The sequence below is a fragment of the Prionailurus viverrinus genome, chromosome X (genome assembly GCF_022837055.1).
Source record: "Prionailurus viverrinus isolate Anna chromosome X, UM_Priviv_1.0, whole genome shotgun sequence".
NCBI classification, from domain to species: domain Eukaryota; kingdom Metazoa; phylum Chordata; class Mammalia; order Carnivora; family Felidae; genus Prionailurus; species Prionailurus viverrinus.
In genome coordinates, this window is record NC_062579.1 from 7,923,820 (window position 1) to 7,946,528 (window position 22,709).

General features: G+C 39.5%; 1 protein-coding gene across 2 annotated transcripts in view; it reads left to right on the top strand.

Moving 5' to 3' along the window:
• The window catches only part of GLRA2 (glycine receptor alpha 2), a 173,496-nt gene that overhangs the window by 48,184 nt on the left and 102,603 nt on the right, over positions 1-22,709 (top strand). For both annotated transcript variants that reach the window (XM_047844173.1, XM_047844174.1), the window contains exons 4-5: positions 3,002-3,225; positions 21,977-22,059. In XM_047844173.1, the coding sequence (XP_047700129.1) occupies positions 3,002-3,225; positions 21,977-22,059 (307 nt within the window). The remainder of the gene's footprint in view (positions 1-3,001; positions 3,226-21,976; positions 22,060-22,709) is intronic.

Sequence of the window (22,709 nt, forward strand, 5' to 3'; positions counted from 1 at the left end):
AGCTCTACATAAACAGAGATGATGCATGGATAAATCACATGTGTCAAGTTTCTACCCTGTATCGAAAATCATAGTAAAGTGAAAGAGTTACAGAGGTCAAAGCCTCAGAAAATCTTTTCTTCGGATACCTATGTCTCTAGTTCCTTGAGCATCCTTTTCTATTCTTAAAGGTTTTAAGGGCAGCTGTTTATTTTAAAATAGTGTATATCATCATAAATAAAATAATCAAAAATTTAAATTCCCATACATTTATATAAACAACAAATACTTCCAAAAGACCTAATAAAAGTCTTATTTCATATAATTCCTGTCATTGTGGCACACACTGTATTTTTCCTCTAAGTTTTCTACTTGTCCTTGCTTACAAATAGGAGGATTTGTTTATTTTAAATGAACTGTTAGACATTTAATGGTTCTATTGTGATGTGATAGATTTAGTACTCTCTTTCAAGTTCTGACATTGGGTGAATATGTTTTATTATTTTCTATATACAAAATTCAAAGTAGGAAACCAGGAAATACTGGAGAAGAATACTCATGGGAAAGACTTTAAAAAAAGATGTACATTAGCTGTGAAAATTTATACTGAATTTTTTTAAAGGTCAATGTTTTCATATTGTATGTCACTAATGTAATATTCTCTAGAGTCTCTCGATACACAGCTTTAAATCATTCTCAGGCTCAATGGAGGATTGCAGTGATGTTCTCTTGGTGATTTTTCTGCCCAATACTGTCTACCTGGCTTCTCATGGCCTTGCCCATCCTAAGATTGCTTTCTGAGGGGCCCTAATTGTCTTCCCTATGGTCCAAGATATTTAACCCATTCACCTCTATTATTTCTAGCTGTCATTACTTCTCATATTAGAGTTTCTCTACCTCCAGAGCTGTCTGAGGGAAGAGATTCTCTTCTCTCCTACTTCCTACTGAAACACACTCACAGACACCTGCTCCCCTCCCCAAATCTGTTAAGGATAACTGGCTCTCACTATAAGGGATATAACAGGGGTGGATGTCAAACACTGGAGAAGCTGCATTTTCCCCCCTCAGGAAACCTTAATGAAAGCTCACAGTTGATGTATCTAGTGTATACTTTATATGTAAGTTGGATTATTGTATTTTCAATAGCCCCATTTTTGATTCTCCACATATCACACACTCCCACTCTTTATTCACACAAAATTCCAAAGCTTCTGGCAACTCCTGTTGCCAATGAAACACTGAACTGGTAATCTCTTTCCAGTTACAATCCTCTGGTCCCTTTGAACAATTCCAAAAATATGTGATGGGGACAACTTTGAGGTGCTGCCATTCTCTTGATTCAAGCACAGGAGGAGTCAGCGAGCAAACAGGACGGGATGGAAGCCTGACTGGGCCCACAACAGTGCCCTCTTAGGTTTGAGAATTTGCCATCCATGCTTGGTAAAATCCCAAATAAAAGTCAGCTGATAAAATTTTCCAAGTTAGAAAGTTTGCATGTTGTATAGTGGAGAACCTTAAGGTTATTCCTTCTAATATTTCAGCCTTTCCAAATAAGCTGGGTTTTGATGACTGATTTTCAGAAATTAGTAACTATTTGATTACTAGCATTCTTTAAGCCTATACTGGGCACTATTTCCAAGACCTGCCGCCTCCAAAATACTGTATCAGCTTGATAATTAGGATGGCTGTATTTGAAAAAATATCATAGGAATTTGGATAGCTTAGTAATAGGTAGAAGGGACTGGATTGAAGCTCTTTTCCATATACCGTAATCTTTACAACTTAGTATGTTTTTCTTCTTTTGGTCCTAAGGGAATAAACCAAAACTGACCATCCTGAGGTGGTATCCACTGTACCTGGTAGAGTAACCAACTATCCCAGTTTTGTCTGGGACTGAGTAGATCCCATGAATGTGGTACTTTGGGGAATAAAACTGGGAGGTTCTCAGGCAAACCGGGACAAGTTGGTTACCATTAGAGTAAAATAAACAGTGACCAAAAATCCAAGCACCAAAGATGTGGGGATGGAGCAAATGGCGAAAAAAGGAAAAGGAAAGAGAGCAAGAAGGAATGAGTATATATCATCTTAAATGACCCTAAGTGTCAAGAGTGGACAACTATTAGCTCTGAATCATAGTCCCACATGGCTATGGAACACCATTAAAGCCTCTTTTGGGGTCTGCTCTACCAAGCAAAGCAACCATTTCCATGAACCAAAAGATCTTTGAGTAGAAATTCCCAGGAGAGAAGTCACTGCCCCAAGCTGATTTACTGGCAAGGAAGTATACTCCCGGATCAAGTGGGAATGACAGGGTGTACCTGAGTCTCTCACAGGGAGGAGCACCTTTGTCAGAAGGTGTTGAGACTAGGAAAAATGAAAAAGATCTCTGTATTGATGAAGTTTCAAGTCAACAACTGTAGCTACAACCCATTCAGAGAAATGAGAAAATAAGAAATTTAAAAGTAAGTAGCATGATGGAATTATCTTGTCAACACGAAGCATCTCAGTATTTATATAGATGGATGTAAAAATATTGTCCCATCATGTCAAAGTTTTATGATAAGATTTCCACTACCAAAAGTACAGAGTGGGTTTCCTTCTGCCCAGAGCATCTGAGCAGAATGAGAATAGAGATCATGTCGTTCCTGATTTGGAAAAGGAATCAGTTTTGACAATCTGCCATCACAGACTGACTTCTGTACTCATGGTTACCTTTCTCTGTGGAAAAATCAGCTTGAGTTGGTATTATTTCCTCTCAGAATGAATAATTTAAACATGAAAAAATTCAACGAAGTCAACCTATTCCATTGGTGTTCTGGTTTGGTTGAGTCTTCTTCCTTTCTCCCCTCTGTTTCCCCTCCTAATAGAACTGAGTAGTTTATTTTGACCAAGATATACACAGCCTGGTTCATATAGACACCAATACTGCACAAAATCAGGGGGAGGGATGAGGGGGAAGTGTAGATGGACCTCTTATGCAAGACTGGGTGATAAGTAACTCTTATACATGGGGTTTCTATAGGACTACCGAGTGAATATTTTTCTGAGACAACAGTGGAATGATTCACGGCTGGCATATAGCGAGTATCCTGATGATTCCCTGGACTTGGACCCATCCATGCTGGACTCCATTTGGAAACCAGATTTATTCTTTGCCAATGAGAAGGGTGCCAACTTCCATGATGTCACCACTGACAACAAATTGCTTCGAATTTCAAAAAATGGCAAAGTACTCTACAGTATCAGGTAAGCTTCCATTGGCTGCACCTATCTACTTCTCCATTTTCCTTCTGGCCTAGAGCTGTCTGATTCTGGAGGGCAATATGCATATAAATATTTGAATTTTGTGGTCAATTGGTTATCATCTGAATCTTAAAACTGGTGAGAATACCAGAGATTCCTATGGTCTCAGAAGCGTGATTCTCCACAACAAAAATATATTTGGTAGGATGGTGGGTAGATATCATGTAAATACCTGTATATGTGTATTTTTGATTGCTTCAGTAAAAGGAGTACAAGCCTTTAGTTCAATTAATCATTGAGAATAATGTACAAATTCTCCACTTCAAGTAGTTTTGCCATTCTATAACATGTAACCACACATACAAAAACATTCAATGGCTCAGCATGGTCAGTGACAGTATACTTTGGGCTGAGCGAGGGAAAAACTGGTCCTAATCTCAGATCTGCCTCTAACTAATCACGTGACCTTGATCTCTTAACTTCTCTTGGGCTTGAGCTTGGGAGTAGCAAATTCTGAGATTCATTTTTGCTTTTACATTCAAATACAATCTTCTCCAGAATCTTTATCACCCCAAACTCAAAATAGTATCTTTCTTTTCTGAACACTAGTAACAGTTTCTCTGTGAATCTGTAAGGCTCTTATTTCTTCCTACCTCATGCTTTGGCTATTTTTGTGTATGAATTTAGGATAAGAATAGATCTTTTGAATCATACAATCTAGAATCAAATACAAATTTTGCCACTTACTAAGCTACATAACCTGTAGCCCTCAGTTACCTAATTATAAAACGGGAAACACTAAATTTATCTCTAAGTATTCTTGTAAGAATGAATGATGTAGAGGAGAGGTCAGCAAATATTTCCTGTAAGGGTCTAGACAGTAAGTATTTCAGTTTGTAGACCAGACTGTCTCAACTCTGTCACAACCACTCAACTCTACCATTGTAGCACAAAAGCAGCCAGAGACAATACTCAAACAATTGAGTATTCCTGTGTTTCAATAAAATTTTATTTATAAAAACAGATGGTGGACTAGATTCGGCCCCCTGGTTGTAATTTGCCAATCCCTGATATATTGTATATAAAAATACTTGACACAGTACCTGACACAGAGTATGTGTTCAATAAATGCAATGGTGGCTGCCTGTATTTTAAAGTTAACATTCTTTCTAAATAGTAAGCTCTTTAAAGCCAAGATATTTGGATTTTGCACCTTTTGTAACTCCTCCCAAAGGTCCAAGATGGTGTATTGTATATGGGAGATATTTAATACATTAAACAAGCAGTGATGTTTTAAAGATCCTTTATAGAATTCCCCCTTTCTCTCCAATCTTATTATAAAGAAAATGGACAGCTATCCTTGCAAATAATTTTCAAGTCTGTAGACTTACCACCATCAAAAAACTCATTTCACAACTCTATATAAAATTTAAGTCTGTACTGTATATTCCATTCTTAACCTAGTAATTTCACAGTTTGCTAATGGCTGACAGACCCAATGTCTTGTGGAATGAAAGAGGCTGCTCATTTGTAACAACTGGCAAAGTCACTGCTTACATGAAGAACCAGGAAACATCCTCTGCTTTATTTTTAAGGAACTTTACTTTTATTGTTATTTTTCTAAAGATTTTAAGGAAACACACAATACTTTACATGGTGATGTGTTTGGTGTAAGATGCAGTATTGGGCACAATCTAAGTCGATGTGACCTGATGAAATGGGACATATGTAGAGCGTGGTGCTATGGAGGAGAGTTATAAAAAGCAGCACAGGGTTATCAGCTGCTCCAGCTAGCCCTCTGGGCCTTGAGTGGCATGTGCTCTAGTAAATACCTGGCATCATGCACTACAGAAATAAAACTAGGGTTTTTTTCTGTTCTGTGAAGGCCTTTCCATTCTAGAACCATGAAGAAGATGTTTCCCAGACCTAGATCCAGAGGCAATTCTTCTATCTTTCGTTCCCAGCGTAGCATATCACAAGCTCTGAAATATCCTCACAATTGTTTTGGATTGGTAGAGTTTGTCCTGTGGCAGGCTGGCTTAGACTTTGCCTTCATTGTGGGTGTTCTATGAAATCAGAGGAAAGATCCTTGGTGTAGAACTGGGCATGTCATTTTAGAGAAACACGGCTCTTGGCAGATTTGAACTACAGGAATCTAATTATTTGCCTGGAAGGATTTTCAATGAGCCAGACACTGTGCTGGGCCTAGAGATCCAGAGCTGAATAAGATATGATCCCTGCCCTGGAAAGGCTCCAGTCTAACAAGGCAGGCAGATAGAAGATAAATTAAGTAATAGGAATAAATGAGGAACAAGGAAAAGAAAAGAGGCTCTAACTTTGCAAATGAATGTGATTCAAATATTGTTAGAATTTGGGGACTGACACCTATACACTTGTTTACTTGAGTCACTGGACTCAATTTAACTAGAGGTCCAACTCAAGTTTAAGGCCCTGCGGGTGACAGTTTCTGATGTTTTAAAGGTGCTGGAAAGATCCCTGCTGATGTTTCATCAGGAAGGATTTTCCCTCTACTCAGGCTTACAATGCAAATACCCCTGGAAGAGGGAATCCATTGACCTAAATTCACACTAACCTGTAAGGAGCTGATAGGAAATTTTCTTTCTGATAGTACATTTAATGTCTATGAAGAATAATGAGAATGAGAAAATTGGATGCCTGAGATGAGAAATCAGGATGAAGAGAGTTAAGAAAGATACAAGGAAGGGATACAACGGAAGTACCAAAAATAACATGAATTGTCTCTACCCTACACATTTAAATAATTACTTAAACATTGGTTCACATTAAAAAAATAATGTTCTGTGCTGATGCTTTACATTTACATTTTCTGAAACCTAAAACAAATTGATGATAGCATTTCATCTATGAACAATCCCATGCTTCCTTAGCTTTGTAGCTTCCCACATGGAAACCAAAGTCTAAGTTTTTGATAGCCAAACAAAACCCAAAGAGAACTATGCAGTCCATTGATGTCATAACGAGCAAGATCACACTTCCCAAGAAGTTTCCCAAAAGGCAGCAGTTTAAAAAAGAGGGGATAGTAGACCATAACTCCACAAGTGTCCCGCAGATTCAAACACTTGAAGTTTTTTGGTAAGAACCAAGTGAATCTTGTATATACTTATTTTTATTCTAATGTTTATTTGTTTATTCTTGGGGTGGGGGAGGAGAGAGGAGAGAGGAGAGGGGAGGGAGGGAGGGAGAGAGAGAGGGAGAGGGAGAGCGAGAGAGGGTGAGAGAGAGATTGATTGAGAGAATCCCAAGCAGGCTCTACGCTGTCAGCACAGATCCCAACGCAGGGCTCGATCTCATGATCCATGAGATCATGACCTGAGCTGAAGTCAAGTTGGATACCTAACCAACTGAGCCAACCAGGGGCTCCACAAACAAATTTTTTAAATAGGAACTAAAAGTCTTAGTTCCTTGTTAGAAAATTTCTATCCAGTGTTGCAAGACACAGTCTTTACTGGTGAAAAAGTGTCAAATCTATTTTTGTATGCTTCTCTTCTGATTTTTTCTTTAATATTCACTTCCCTAATATGTTTGATCTTACTCCGTTTTCTTTTTAAGTCTTTTTGTTGATCCACTCCATTATGTATTGATCATCCCTGACCAAAGTGTAAACAAAGATACACATCCTGCTTTGTACATTCTTTTCAGAGATAGTCAAATTCTAAATTCATGTTACTTGAAAAGGCCTGAATCCATAGTGGAATAGTGAGGTGAGCCTTGAGTATTGTATATATTATTGCTCAAACAATATCTGTTGAATTGAATGTAATGAATTGCAGTGGAAGTCAGGGCACCATGGCATAGGGTATGCAATATGAAAGAAAAAAGGAGAGGGTGAGTATTTTTGGAGAAGAGCATCTTGTCTCACTTGTCCACAATGTCTTTGCTAATATTTATTTTCTTCCTTTACTTCCCATTGCTTCTGAAAATTTTCTGCCAGTATTCTGACTTTTATAGCACCATAGGCGTATTTTTTTAAATTTTTTTTTTCAACATTTATTTATTTTTGGGACAGAGAGAGACAGAGCATGAACGAGGGAGGGGCAGAGAGAGAGGGAGACACAGAATCGGAAACAGGCTCCAGGCTCTGAGCCATCAGCCCAGAGCCTGACGCGGGGCTCAAACTCACGGACCGCGAGATCGTGACCTGGCTGAAGTCGGACGCTTAACCGACTGCGCCACCCAGGCGCCCCTAGGCGTATTTTTTTTTAATTTGAAGGAATTGCAAAATATCTAATCCAACACCCTGTTTTACCAATGAGGAAGTGAATTCTTCCAGCAAGTTAGGTGAGGTAAAATAATGGAGCCCATAAATAGGAAAGCTAGGACAAGAATCAAAGCTCTTCAGTTTTATATAGCATATGTAGCTTATATAGCATATCTACTTTCTGAAAAATTTTGCTATCCCAGGGACCAAAGGGCTGAATAGACGCATTAAAGTCATTAAGTCAACTTCCCTACCTTCAGGCAACCTGTTGAGAACTCATTCTCATTTTAAAGACCTTTAGAAAAGGAGACTTCATATTCTCTCTTTGGATCCTATAATAAGTTAGTCTAGCATTGTACAGAAACTCTTCCTTATATAACTTAAATCACAGTTGTTACATCTTAAATCAGTAGCTTTTCCCTACATTTGTTAACATTATAAACAAATGGCTACCATTTTTGGAAGAATGGAGGGAATTGCCTCACTGTTTTTACTTTCATACATTTTTGTCCCACTAGAGTTAGTAGACATCTGCTTGGTCACCAACACTATGTTGCTGATTTGATTTTACAGTATGTTCCACTCTAGCCCCAAGATGTTCTTCATCTCCCAGTTTTCATTTTGCTGTACTCTGAAACTTATGATGTTGAATGCTGTCTTGGCTATTTCTGATACTATAGTAGACAAGGGTTTTAGAGTAAAACACCCCTGGGCTTGAGTCTCTGGCCTCAGAACCTGCTGTATGACCTAGGGAGATTTGTTACTCTCTGAACTTCTATTTTTTTCAGCTTTGAAAAAGATGATTTTGGTTAAGAACGTTAGTAGAATACAATATATATTATATGGATACAGGTCAAAAGTGGCATTGCCATATACTCTAGGGCTCTTGGTATTTTCTTATAATTAATGATAGTGTTTTTTGTTCCAGCCTCTAAGACAAAGAGTTAAATGATCAAGATAACTCCCTACAAATTCCAGACAAGGATGGGATGGACCTACTTCTGGAATGTGACCCTATAGAGTAGGGTTCTTAACCTGAGGGCTAGGTGAAAACTCCAGGGGGTCCCTGAATCTCCCTAAAGTGTATACATGTTTCATGTATTGGGGTATTCAGCTTTTTTGTTTGTTTCTTTAGAGGAAATGGTCCTTATCGTTCTTAAGGAAGCTACCATCTTCCAACTGTTATTTTTGCTTTTATATTTATTGCATGCCTCCAGAATTGGTATATCTGAGGCAAAGTTGGTAAGGAAATATTGTTTGCCTTCAGCGTCTTCTTATTGGACTGACCAGGTACCTATGGGCTTTATGCTACCCTCCAGAGACTCCTCCAAACCATAAATAATTATGGGATTGCTCCTCCACAACAGTACCCCTTATCACCAAGATATCTGTTCCCCTGATCGTCAAATGTTATCTGACCTGAAACTCATTCTTTTATGGCACTGGAGGTGATTTGCTTGTTAGTCAAGTGTTATCTGACCTGAGGGGCGCCTGGGTGGCGCAGTCGGTTAAGCGTCCGACTTCAGCCAGGTCACGATCTCGCGGTCCGTGAGTTCGAGCCCCGTGTCAGGCTCTGGGCTGATGGCTCAGAGCCTGGAGCCTGTTTCCGATTCTGTGTCTCCCTCTCTCTCTGCCCCTCCCCCGTTCATGCTCTGTCTCTCTCTGTCCCAAAAATAAATAAACATTGAAAAAAAAATTTAAAAAAAAGTGTTATCTGACCTGAAACTCATTCTTTTAGGGTACTGGAGATGATTTGCTTGTTAATCTCTCTTGATTCGATTCATAATTCTAGGTGTGAATGATTCAGTGTTCCACCTTCCCAGTAGTACTTGAGTTGTAATAGAGAACTCTTGGCGATTGACATGCCTCTCCCTCTGATGATAAAGGCACCACTGACAGTAGGTGGAGTGTAGATTTCTAGACAGACATCCAACGGTGTTCTGCAAATAATCCTATCTAATGACCAACTCTACCCACACATATAAAAGGCCAACTTTTCTCACATAACCTCCTATCCTTGACTCAGCCTGCAGCTTGATGCAAGAACTTCAGAAGATTCTAACTTTAGTTACAGGATGATTTTTATGGCATAGGAGAAAAGAAAATTCTCTATTTAGATGTCAGAGCTGGAAATAAAATGCACAGTGAACTAAGACTTGCCTAAATGTTACCAATGGTGATACTTTTATTATCTTACTCTCAATTTTGATGAGGCACATAAGCCCATATTTCCTGTTAGAAGACAGCTATGAAAGCTGTGATTTCTTTGTGCATATGTGGACCGTGTTTATCTTTATATCCTATAATCCAGGCAAAATTACATTCTCATTTTCCAATTCTGTGCCCAAATCCTCATTACTTTTGTGACTTGACTTAATGCAGTAATTAATGACTGTAACATAAGCGCCCACATCAGAATTAAGCAGCAAGTTTTTAGAGAAGTGTTGGTAAATGCCATGGAAACCACAAGGATTCCATGCTTCCTAGAGGCAAGCTAGGTTGGGAGGTTGGGAAGCAGTGGCATACACAAACACTGGTTGATTCATCAGGAGCTAAGCAATAAAAAGAAGGTATTTCTGGAGAGTGGCTCTCGAAAAAGGCAACATTGAGGGTAGAAGTATTAGAGTCTAGAAAGTGTGTTCTGTATATGACAGACTCTCTTAAAGTGCTGGAAAGCTCTGTCAAGCTCCTGACTGGGTTCAGAAATACACATATACTTAAGGGCATAATATTGGTTCAAACGCAACAGAGTAAGGATTCTACCCTTGTTTGAAGGAAAAGAGGGGGTTGTGCAATGAAATACATGGCAACCAGTAGATCTTACTCCTCTTGGAGGTAACTTTCCACTTCATTAACATTCATCAGAGTTTGCTCTGAAGATGATGGTGCAAAGAATAGAACACTGAGAAGGTAGCTCAGGGCATCAGGAACTCTACACTTCTTTGCATCATTTACTGTACCCTCCAGGCTCATGGAACTGCCTCTCTAACCCCATCAGTCATTCGGAGTCTTAGTTTCCTTGTCCATAACATGAGATTGAACTAGAAAAGATTAGATAAAATCTGAGGCTCCTTGGAGCTCTAGCATACATATATAACTCAAAATGATCTCCTTCCCAAACCACAAAATTCCCTCAGGATGAAGAAATAAGAGTGAGTCCTTTGTGTCCCTTGGGGCTTGGGAGTAAGCAAAAGAGGATTCTGAAGTTTAAGGTGCCTCTCTCAAACTACTTTTGGATCTTTGAATCTTTCTCTCACAAACTGAATATTCAACTCCTGAGAAGAGGAACCTGATTTTGGAGTGAGGCAGGGAAGAATGGACTACGTGTAGTTTAAGAGGCAGCCTAATATGCAGTATGTAGTTTACACAATGACAAATACTCAATACCAAACTCCCTATTGAGAAATTTCACGATCGCAAATTAGATCATTTATACCCTCTGATTCACTCAGCAGGAGTATCCATGAGATATTATTTTAGAATGTATTCAAGAATTATGGGTTTATATACTTTTAGACAATTATACAAAGATGGTAGGCTGGGACAATTATTAACTACATATGTAGGCTAAAGGAAATTACCCGGTATATTTGAGCCAGTGGAGTTGAAGGGTAGATCTGCTATTACTCATTACCTGAATTATCTTGTGGCAGGAAGCCAAAGGAAATTCAGAGGTCCTAGTGAGTCTGTTCAACTTATGTTGATGTGGGCTCCTGCCTGGTCCATAGTGCTGTCTTTGAAAGCCTCCCTGGATGGCATTAATCCCAAAATAAAAACATATAATATCACCAGGGCTCCTATGAGACATATGAATTACTTGAGCACATTCTCAAAGCACATAATCCAAAGGAAAGGCAGGCCATTTTAAAATGGGAAAAAAATTATACATCCTCAAAGTTCAGTAGTCTCTCCAACAAGTCTATCCTTGCTTGTGGCATTTAAAATTACAAACCAATGTCTGTACTGAAGAAGATACAACATTTATCACTGGACAGTCATTGAAAGACAGTTAAGGATGTATTGAATTATAAAGTTCTACACATGACACACACTCGGAGCGAGGCCATCCCATATCTGATTGATCATTTCTTCCAAAGGACAGTAAAACAAACGCTTTATTTGATGTTTTATTTTAGTAGGGATTACACACAGAATGCTATGGGGGTGGGGAAGACATCAGTTCTGAGATTTAGGAAGACTTGGATTCAAACTCAATCTTACTAGGTGACCAGGAGAAGTCATTTAACCTTTCTTTGATCTGCAATTTTTCTCAGTTCCAGATTCATACTAAATGTGCAATGGATATCATAATAACCCCAAGTTGGCTATGGGATAAAGGGGAAGAATAGGGGGAAGACAGCTCTCCCCATTCTCCCTAACCCACACCCATGGACATTTCCTTATTCAGTGCCCATTAACACTCAGGCTCCACTCACCTTCCATACTTAGTTTCAAGCAGATGGATCCCCTCCCTGCCTTGGGTTTCCTCCTGTTGGGAGACCTTTAGCTCATGACAGAAGGGATAGTTGCATTTTCTTTCAGATAAGGCTCAGATCTCCTCTTTTTCTGCCAGTTAAAAGTAAATTGAGGAACTGTGCTGGATTTCAAAGTGTTATCTGGTCAATGATGGAGCATCCTACCATCTGACCAGGGCTCCGTTCTCTCTCCAACTTTTCCCACCAGAAACAGCAGCCAGTACTCTCTACCACTGACCACAATAGAACTCTTAATGAAGTAAAATACCAACAAGGTAGCACAATTTTTCTCTCAGATGTTAGCAGAAAGAAAGCAACTTTGGTTATCTTCAAACCATATCTGCAGTTCACAAGCATTTGTTCTCTTTTGCCAAAAGTAAAATAATCCCAAACAAAATGTTAAGAAAATTACTATACAGTACTTTTAGATATATAGTGACCATGGACATGTCAGTTCTCATTATTCTCATGTGCAGACCTAATAACATTTTGTCTTCATGAATATTTGGGTATATAAATAAATTCTAGATATGAAATGGTTTTGAAATTTAACATGTAACTAAAATGTGAACAGTATTAGTTGAGTCTTCGATACTTTGAGTTCTTCTTTCCAGTGGTGTCCAATTTAGCCTTCTCCTATTCAACACCTTCAAAACATTTTTGTTCAGGAAATATCAAAGCATTTGGAAAAGTTTTAGCCACAGATTTATCAGCTGCTCTCCAAGTTGAATCCAATCCATATTTGGACTTAATTAACATGGGCTAACCATATGTGTGCACATTTTCTGAAAGGACCAGGCACAGATGGGAACAGATATTGTATTTCTGTCCTTCTTAGCTAGTATTGCTCAATGCATATGGGTATTTTCTGATGCCTTTATAATGTTTGGTAAACATGGACCTTCCTAGTCAGCCACTGGCATTTTCGTTAGGGGAAAGGAGAACTGCTGACGAACCAGCAGTGATGCAATTTATCTCCTCCAAACCCCAAGGTCAACGGGGAAAAACAGGTCCTCTTCTTTTTTTTTTTTTTTTGAAATTGACTAAGAGGATAGAGTCTAATTGTACTGCTTAGAACCAATGTGGGGTTTACGTTCTGCCCTAACATTATTGAAAAACGATTGATCTCTGGTGCCCTAGCCACACTATTCTGAGCCGTGTTTTCCATCCAGTTTCATCCTTCCATTTAATAGTCTCAGTATCAAAGTCTGCTCTAGGGGATATCGGTAGGGAATGTGAGAATCCATCAGCTCAAATATGTAAAGGAGGAAATGACTAACGGTCTTTAAAACATCATTCTTTCACCAGGATTGCATCTTAATAGTCATGGGAGCCTCTCACTAAATGTCTATTATATGTAGCAGCTAAGAGAAGGTAGCAGCTAAGAGCAAGGATATGCATTGGGAACTTTCTTGAACTCCTAATAATTTACACACCACGAATTTGCAATCCTTACTTATGTGGAAGGCCTTCCTCCATACAGCCACACCTGTGCTTGCCCACAGATTAGGTGAATAGCTCAGGGCTGGAGTGAGCAGGACCCTCGCCTACGCTTTTTATGATGCATGAGTTCAAAGCAGCCATTTAATTACAAAGCTTTCAAAAGATGAGTTTAAAAATTTCATTCCTTGCCTGCCTTGCCAAAGTTGGACCAATTATTTTTGTTCTCCATAGATCAAGATCCTTTTGTGGGTACCACGGGTTTTGATTCAGGAGCATCAAATGATTACTAGAAATCCTACTTCCCTTATACACCCAAAGGGCCCGCTCAGGATCTAGGTCTGTAAGGGTATGTCATCTGTTCTACCCAATCAGTGTGAGCACTTATCTAGGCCCCGAGGGAGTAATTAAAAGACTTCTGCTTAATTCAGTTCAGGTATGTCTCACTGACATAGTCTGGAAAGATTCTTTAAATGGATGTTTGGAAACAATTTTAAAAAGCTGAAGAATAAATGCAAACTCTTGGGATATATTCCATTAAAAGAATATATATATAGAAATAACAAATTGACAATATTAAACTAAAATCTCCTTCAAGAGAGAAACTGTTATTTCAAGTGTCTGATATGCACAGTGCCCAATAAACACTTGTCAAAAACTGCTGAATGAATGTGCTAGATTATAACCCAGGTGGAATTCTGTAACACTAATTCCTTCTCCCTATGGACCTGGTGCTTGTCCTCCTCTGTGCTGTCCTTCCTGACAAGTACCATGAGCTTCTCAAAATTTATAGCGGAGGTTCATCCAATGCATGTTACAGCCACCTCCCCAACTTCCTTTGAAATTTCTCAGTGGCTCATTTTCTAGTCCAGAGACCAGGGACAGTGGTGCCCCGACACACTGCCACTGCCCTGACTACCTTTGCATGTTCATGTGTTTTAATAGGCATGGATTTGGTTTCCTCTCTGCTGCACATGGAAACTGTCCTCATACCCTGCTTGGCATCTATCCCAGTTTCCTGGACACACCCACCATATTCTTGGTTGCCAGCAGACTAAGCTTGGTTTCACTGTCTTGGCTTGACCAACATGCCTCTCTATTGTGACTGAGGATCACAATTCACACCTCTTGTCTCACAGCCCCTGGTACAGTCACACAGAACCCTTCTTGAGCCTAATTGTCCTGCCCTGGTATCAAGTAGAAAGTAGTATTTCCCAAAAAAAGTGTTAGCATTACTGAAAAATTTAAGACCCCTTTCTCAATCCCCTTTCCTATTTCCCTTTCAAAAATTTTCTCCTTTTAATCTATCATGGTGACAGTAATTAGAGTCATCCGGTGGGACATGCTAAAGTGGTGCTTCTTAAAATTTGCTCCAGAACACCAGCATCAGTATTATGTGGGGTGCTTATCAAGAGGGCCAGAGAACTTGCATTCATATGCCCTTCAGATGACACTTATGCCCACCAGGGTTTAAAACCCACAATGATAAAGGTTTCTTGATCAGACAACCAGCCTGGCAGTGTCTTTAAATCCACTAACTCCCTAACTCTTCCCTTCCCTCTCTCCATCTGTGGGTTGCATTAATGATGCACTTTTTAAAAAAAAATTTTTTTCAACGTTTATTTATTTTTGGGACAGAGAGAGACAGATCATGAATGGGGGAGGGGCAGAGAGAGAGGGAGACACAGAATTGGAAACAGGCTCCAGCCTCTGAGCCATCAGCCCAGAGCCTGACGCGGGGCTCAAACTCACGGACTGCGAGATCGTGACCTGGCTGAAGTCGGACGCTTAACCGACTGCGCCACCCAGGCGCCCCAATGATGCACTTTTAACTTGACTTCTAACTTGCCCCCAGGCTAATTTCACTTAAGGTCTAGGTGGCTGAAGATGACACACTTGTTTGATACTTGATGTATCCTATCAAATCTCCCTGGCATTAGAATGTCACATGGTTCAGATATTTCAAAGTACAACTCAGAGGAGAGATTCAACAAACCTACATTATATCGTAAGGCTGTGCTTATGTTCTTGGGGGAAAGAGTGGATTGTGTTCTAGGATGTTGGATGACAAAGTCCAATGGGGGGAGTAAATATCTCACCTATATACCTGGATTGCCAGAAAGTTCCTATTTTAAGCAGCATTATTACTTGCACTGAAAGTTTTCACTATATTCAAGAGTGTAGGGGCACCTGAGTGGCTCAGTAGGTTAGGTGTCCAACTCTTGATCTCAGCTCAGGTCTTGATCTCAGGGTCATGAGTTCAAGCCCCACAGTTGGTCCGAGCTGGGTGTGAAGCCTATTTAAAAACAAAAAAGGGTGCAAATTGGCTTATAAGAGGAAATCCTGTAAGCTGGTCACCTTCACTTACAGTTTAGAATCATAAAAATTTTGAGCAGGATAGGGCTGTGGGTAGGTGGAGAATGAGGCCAGAAACTTAGTCAAGGTCAAATAGCTCTTTATGGGTAAACTACATCTACCACCCAGGTCCCTTCTACACTGTGAGGCTTCTACTCTGTGAGGCTACCATGGGAGGCTAGAGGAGTTCTTAAAAGAACAGGTCATGAGAAGTCTGGATTTCTGAAGAAAAATGGAAGAGGTACTCCTGCTTTCCTTAGAAAGCAACTAAAGTGTCTATAATCCACTCTCCTGACTTCACAGACAAAAGAGGATGAGAAATTAGTAAGAATTTTTCCTGAGGAGAAAATGTAGTAGAGTGGAAAATAATAAATGGATCTGACACCAGTTAAAGTTTGGTTCAAATCTAACTTGGGTCACTTAAATAAAGGTTTTGCGACTTTGGGAAAATGGCTTAATCTCTAAGCTTCACTCTGCCTAGCTCAAAAACAGAGAGAATGCTGTCTGCCTTGCATGAGAGTATTCCATGACTGTAAACCAGTAAGAGTGCTTGGCCGACAGCAGGCGCTCAGAGAATTATGATTGTTAAGAGCATCACTGTCCTCACTAGATTTCTTTAAACGTTGTTTACTTATTTTGAGAGAGAGTGAGAGAAAGAGAGCATGAGTGAGCAGGGTACAGGCAGAGAGAGAGGGAGACAGAATTCCAAGTAGGCTCCATGCTGCCAGCACAAAGCCCAAAGCGGGCTCGAACACATGAACTGTGAGATCATACCCTGAGCTGAAATCAGGAGCTGGACTCTCAACCAACTGATCCACCCAGGCACCCTGTCATCACTAAATTTTTATTTTTCCTTATTAAGTATTTTAATGCAAAAAAACACCCCACCACAGGTCTTACCCCTCTCCTGGGTTTTGTGGTGTGCTACATAGAGGGTGCTCAACATAGTCCCTAACAGAGGAATGATAGCAATATACCAGAGACTCCCTTGCTTATCCTGAAAAACACAAAGCATACCCTTGTCCATCCTCTCCAAGAAAGACATACGACTGTAACCATTAGAATCAACTCTACCAAAATAGTACATTGGTAATCTTTGCTTCAGGTAAGCAGATCACTCATTAAAATTTGTATTTCTACCTGAACACTCGTTTCCTCTTCAAATGGCTTTTTTTTCCCCTCAAGAATCTCTCCCTAGGAATGAACTCCCAAGTCTGACACTGAGTTTCTTATGAACCACTAGTTGCTTCATGAATCAAGGAGCTTTCCAATGAAAAGTTAAGTGATTAATTTGCATCTGTCTAGCAATGTGAGAAAAGTCTGCCATGGACCCAGCTATCTGTCCAAGGCTCAAGGACAGGTGGCCTGAGCTTCCTAACTTTCCCTCAGCCTGATTTGCCTTATTTCTACTGAGAACCTGCTAGCAACTTACAGAAGGGGCAAGCAAGCTTTGCCAGCTTCCTCTATCTTTTAATTTGGCAATACTCTCTGGGCTCTGATGACCGGGTTCCTCTCTTCTAAATCCGTAGTCCTTTCCCATTTCCACAGAAAAGCCTGGATTTCTCCCATAGGACTTTAGGATGCTGACTCATCCATTTGGTCAACAAATATTTATTGAATGTCTGCCCCATGCCAGGCATCATTTTACATGGTAAATAACACAGTCCCAGGCTCTGTGGATCATGCACTGCAATACGCGAGAAATACATGGAAAGCTAGCTGAAACACTTTACAAGGTCTGCATCTGTTAGTCATTTAAACTTTGAGTAAGGTGTAAACCCAAGAGCTAGTCTTATGGGCAAAGTGAACTAAACAGGAGAGGGAAGGGAAGTGAGGTTTTTGGGAGACTCACTTCCTGTGTTTCATTTTATTTATTTTTTTGCCTTTAAAATGAAAATGTTTGCTCAGCCTTCTTACGCTCAGGAAAGGAACCGGGCCCCTGCTAAAGGAACTTTACTCTCTACCTTGTGCAAACAGGAGCATGGGTGCCCTGAAAGCATGTATGTCAACCACAGTGACAGTGGGGAAATGTGTGATAATGCTTCAGGAAATGAGTTCTTCAACAAAAATCAAATGGAAGATGGGTGGCCTCAGCTCAGTGCCTTCAGGTGCAACGGCCTTAATATTTCACATCATGGAGAAGAGGCGAGCATATCTGATATGCTGTAGGCAGTGTCTGCCAGCAAAAAGTCCGAGTTTCAATTAAAATATTTAATTCTGTAAGACCCACCAAAAATAGATGGAGAGCCAGAGTAAAGAAGATAAAAATTGTTCACGTTTCAGGATAATGTTGTATGTGTCAGTCTTATTTGGTGCCATTTCTACAATTCAGTAGAGATGAACAGAATAATATCAAGCTCATCCCCCTTCCCACAAAACTCACATTTTTAAAAATAAAAAATAGCTTAAAAATAAATGTAGTGGTAGTTCCTTTTGAAGGTTCTTGACAGGGAAGACAACACGAGGGAATGTTCTGGGGTGATGGATATATGCTAAATCTGGATCTGGGTGCTTTTTAAAGAGGTGGATAGAGATGTAAAAAGTCATCATGCTGTAACTTAGGATTTGTATGTTTTCACTGTGTTTAACGTATACTTCAATGAAAAAGAAAAAAATAAGTAAAGGGCAAGTCTGAATTTTAGGCTTGCAGATGTGTGGTAAATGAGACATCATAAATTATGGGCTCTGTGACCCATGAAGGGATTGATTACGTCTTTACAAAGGCTTCCCATTTGCTCAGCTACTGACATGATTTAGCAAACTATTAGCCGTTAACTTTTCTCCTTGTATTGGTGCCCATTGGGTTCCAATATAAAACCTATCTGGAAAGGAAATTAGAAAAACAAATGAGGAAGAAGAAGAATACCCACTGAGTCCTCAGCTGAGGCAAAGCTCACAGACAGTTTCAGGCTTGTTGGGAATTTCTCAGTGGGGTTCTCCAGTTTTGACCCTAAGAATTCTGGGTCCCTGTAGGATTGTGAGATCTTCCGCAAAGGCAAAAATCATCGTGTGTGAGGCCACTTCTCCCTAAATGTAAAAAGTTCACTTCACAATAAAAACATTTTCAGCAAGCCTATGATTAAAAATATTATATAATTTCATCCATATGTGGAATTGAAGAAGCAAAACAGATGAACATAGGGGAAGGGAGGGAAAAATAAGATAAAAATAGAGAGGGAGGCAAACCATAAGACTCTTGTTTTTACTGTTTATTTTTGAGAGAGAGAGAGAGAGAGAGAGAGAGAGAGAGAGAGAAAGCAAGGGAGGGGCAGAGAGAGAGGAAGACACAGAATCTTAAGCAGGCTCCAGGTTCCCAGCTGTCAGCACAGAGCCCGATGCGGAGCTCAAACTTGTGAACCACATGATGTGTATTTATTTTTGAGAGAGAGAGAGAGTGCACGTGTGTGCACACATGCACAAGGAAGGGAGGGGCAGAGAGAGAAGGAGACAAGAGAATTGGAACCAGGATCCAGGCTCTGTGCTGTCAGCAGGAGCCCAATGTGGGGCTCAAACCCACCAACCAGGAGATCATGACCTGAGCTGAAGTTGGACTAAAGACTGAGCCACCCAGGCTCTTAAATACAGGGAACAAACTGAGAGTTGCTGGAGGGGAGAAGGGTGGGGTGATGGGCTAAATTGGTGATGGGCATTAAGGAGGGAGCTTGCTGGGATGAGCACTGGGTGTTATGTGTAAGTGATGAATCACTAAATTCCACTCCTGAAACCATTATTACACTACATGTTACCTAACTTGGATTTAAATAAAATTTGTAGGGGCATCTGGGTGGCTCAGTCGGTTAAGCGTCCGACTTTGGCTCATGTCATGATCTCACAGTTGGTGGGTTCAAGCCCCACATGGGGCTCTATACTGACAGTTTGGAGCCTGGAGCCTGCTTCAGATTCTGTGTCTCCCTCTCTCTCTGTCCCTCCCCCACTAGCACTCTGTCTCTCAAAACTAAATCGAAATGGTAAAAAATTTAAAAAAATAAAATAATAAAAAAAGCATTTTTATGTATTAAAATAAATAAACTTAAAAAATATTAAAATTGAGTTGTTTCCAATAGCAGATGAAATACAGTTGAATTGCATGCTGCATATTTTGTAAAGCTGTATTCATTTTCACTATTATTTTTTTTTTAATTTCTCAAAAGTAAACTTTTCAAAATCGTGACGAAATTTCCAGAGTTTCTGGTTTTGATTCACTTAAATTATGCACATGCCCCCTCATTATTTCTGTATGATGAACCTATTTTTGTTTGACAAAAATATTCCCGTTTAAAAAGTAGGAGAAAATAAATAGATTCTCATCGTGTTAGTAACAAAACCTGTATCTGTAGATCCTGTTGAGGTCTTTTCCCCCTTAATAAAGGGTCAGATTTTAAACAGTTTTTGATTACTAGAAATTTTCATTTTGATTCTTTTACTCTGCCCTTAAACAGTTTACATCATTAATCTCAATAATATTGTGTTTTCCAAAAATAAAGTCTTCATGACATGAAAAAATCTAAATATCTGTATTTACATTTATATCTATATCTCTAAATGAACTCCATGATTGACAAAACTTATTTTTCTTGTATAAAATGTTATTTTTAAGTCCTTTGTTTACAACTCAAAACAATTCTTTTTTCCCTTAGAAACACAGTTTTTGTGTTCTCAGAATAGCCCACAGAAGCTAGGTAATTTGTTTAGCAATGAAGGTGAAATACTGTATGTTTATGGCAAAAGTTTAATAAGAATACAACAAATCAAGGGATCACTGGATAAAACAGAATTTTATAATTTTGCCTTCCTGCTATTGTTTGAAAACAGGCATGTTTAATTATACTTGTCAACACAGATAATGCAGAATAAAGAGTAAAAACAAAATATGAATCATCCCACCAAACACAAATACTTTTTAAGACAGCGTCGTGTTTCTTCCCCAAATTGAAAATATTTTTACATAATTGGGATTACAATACACTCCGTGGTGTCTTGCTTTTCCCAATCATTGTAGCATTTTAACAATTTTGAAGATTGTCAGCACTTAATCTCACTTCGAATCCCAGACATTTTCTTGCTTTAACATAAGCATGCCATTACTTTTTGCTTTGTGTTGGCTTGCATGGAATGGACAAAATGAAGCAGAGAAAGGAAAGAGAAGAGAACCAGAAAAGGAGAGCAAGCATGAGCATGACAGTTGAGGAGAGTTCAGGTAATAGGGCACGCATCAGAGGGTTCTATGCATATAAAAGATATTTGGGAGAAAATGAACAGAACTTGGAGCACTGAAGTTTAGAATAACACGAACTCTAATATTAGAGCTAAATGGGAATAAGCATCATTTTACCCTACCCCATCGACTGATAAGGAGATGAATGTTTCAGTTTAAGGTCTTGCTTAGGGGACAGAGATAGTTTGAGGCAATACTGGGAAGGGAACCCAGATCTGCTGATTCTCAATCTTAATTTCCTTCCTTACACTTCTGAGGTACTGAAAAATTGAAGAGCTACAGGTGTGCACCATCTCCTTGAGGACTAAACAAGGAAATGGTGGAAAAGAGAGAGCAGCTCAATCAACACCTTGATACAAGGCATGGTCAGAGCTGGCCGGAGCTCTGAAAAGTTAAGGGAAGAGGAAAGGAGGAGCAGAGTAGCCTTTCTTGGGTGCAGAGAGGTGAAGACCACCATCCTTAAATGGTTTTTTCAGCTCAAGCATTATTGGCTCCAGATTTGTCAAAATTTTAGAATAAGTACGACGATATATTGTTAACCTATCCAAGGGCATTAGCAAAAGAAGAGGTAAGCATGTGCCCGTTTGATGGAAGGAGAGCCAATGCTTATCACAACCAATTGTGTTTATCACATCATTGATTGTCCTTGGAGCAAAGTCCACGTGTCCAAAGTATAACTCTAAAATAGTATGAACTTTATGTCTATTGGACATCAGTGTGACCAAGAGCCCATTGTTCTCATTACACTATTTCTCAGGTGCTCTTATTGATTCTAGAACACACTTGAGATCACTGAGGTGGGAAGATGGGAAATAGAGAGTAAGGGGTTATAATGAAATTCTACAATATTCTCAAAATTTACCAATGACTACTTGTTCATTTGAAAAACAGAAAGCATTGCTCTGAAAGCTTAGATTCATTCTTTAGATCAGTGTCACTTTGCTTAATGCCAAATGTATTTTCGGTTTGTTCCTCAAGAATCAGACCTCACTGATCTAAAACTTGTTTTTAATTTTTTTCTTTGCTAAGACTCACCTTGACCCTATCCTGTCCCATGGACTTGAAGAATTTTCCAATGGATGTCCAGACGTGTACAATGCAGCTGGAGAGTTGTAAGTCCCTACTGTTGAAATGACTGCCTGCTTGTTTTAACCCATGACCTGGTTCTTTTAATGTGTCATTAAGAAGAAAGGACCCATGAGACTCATTCTCTACCCATTACCAACTCCCAAGGCCCTAATGGGAGGAGTAGCAAGTGTGTGCGCAAGTCTCATACACAGACAATCTTTCAAAATAAAAGGCCAAATAACTCACCCTTCCTCAAAAAACAAACCTGATTTAGTAACTTTTATTTGAAATAAAAATGTGTCCTGGGAAAATTAAGATTATTAGTCATTCACTCTCTAAAATGAATCACTCTCTAATCAGAAAATTGTTTCTTTCTATCTTATGCTCATGAAGACCATCACCCCAAAGGAACTGTGGCAGGAAGGGATACCTGATTTGAGGGCAAGATACAGGGACCTTCACCAGAGGAGGGTAGAAGAACGGGGGGCTAGAGATGATATGGAAGAAATGGCATTTCCCTTAGATGGGCAGTGGATTCACAAAGGCATGGGGAAGGAAACAGAGAAATGCTATCTACTTTGTCCCCTTTATGCCCTACCCTGATGTCACTGAAATTTTTGACATGTGCCATAAGTCGCTGATGCCTCCAAGGTAATAAGATCTTTAGGCAAGAGACATGAAATGTTTTTATGGC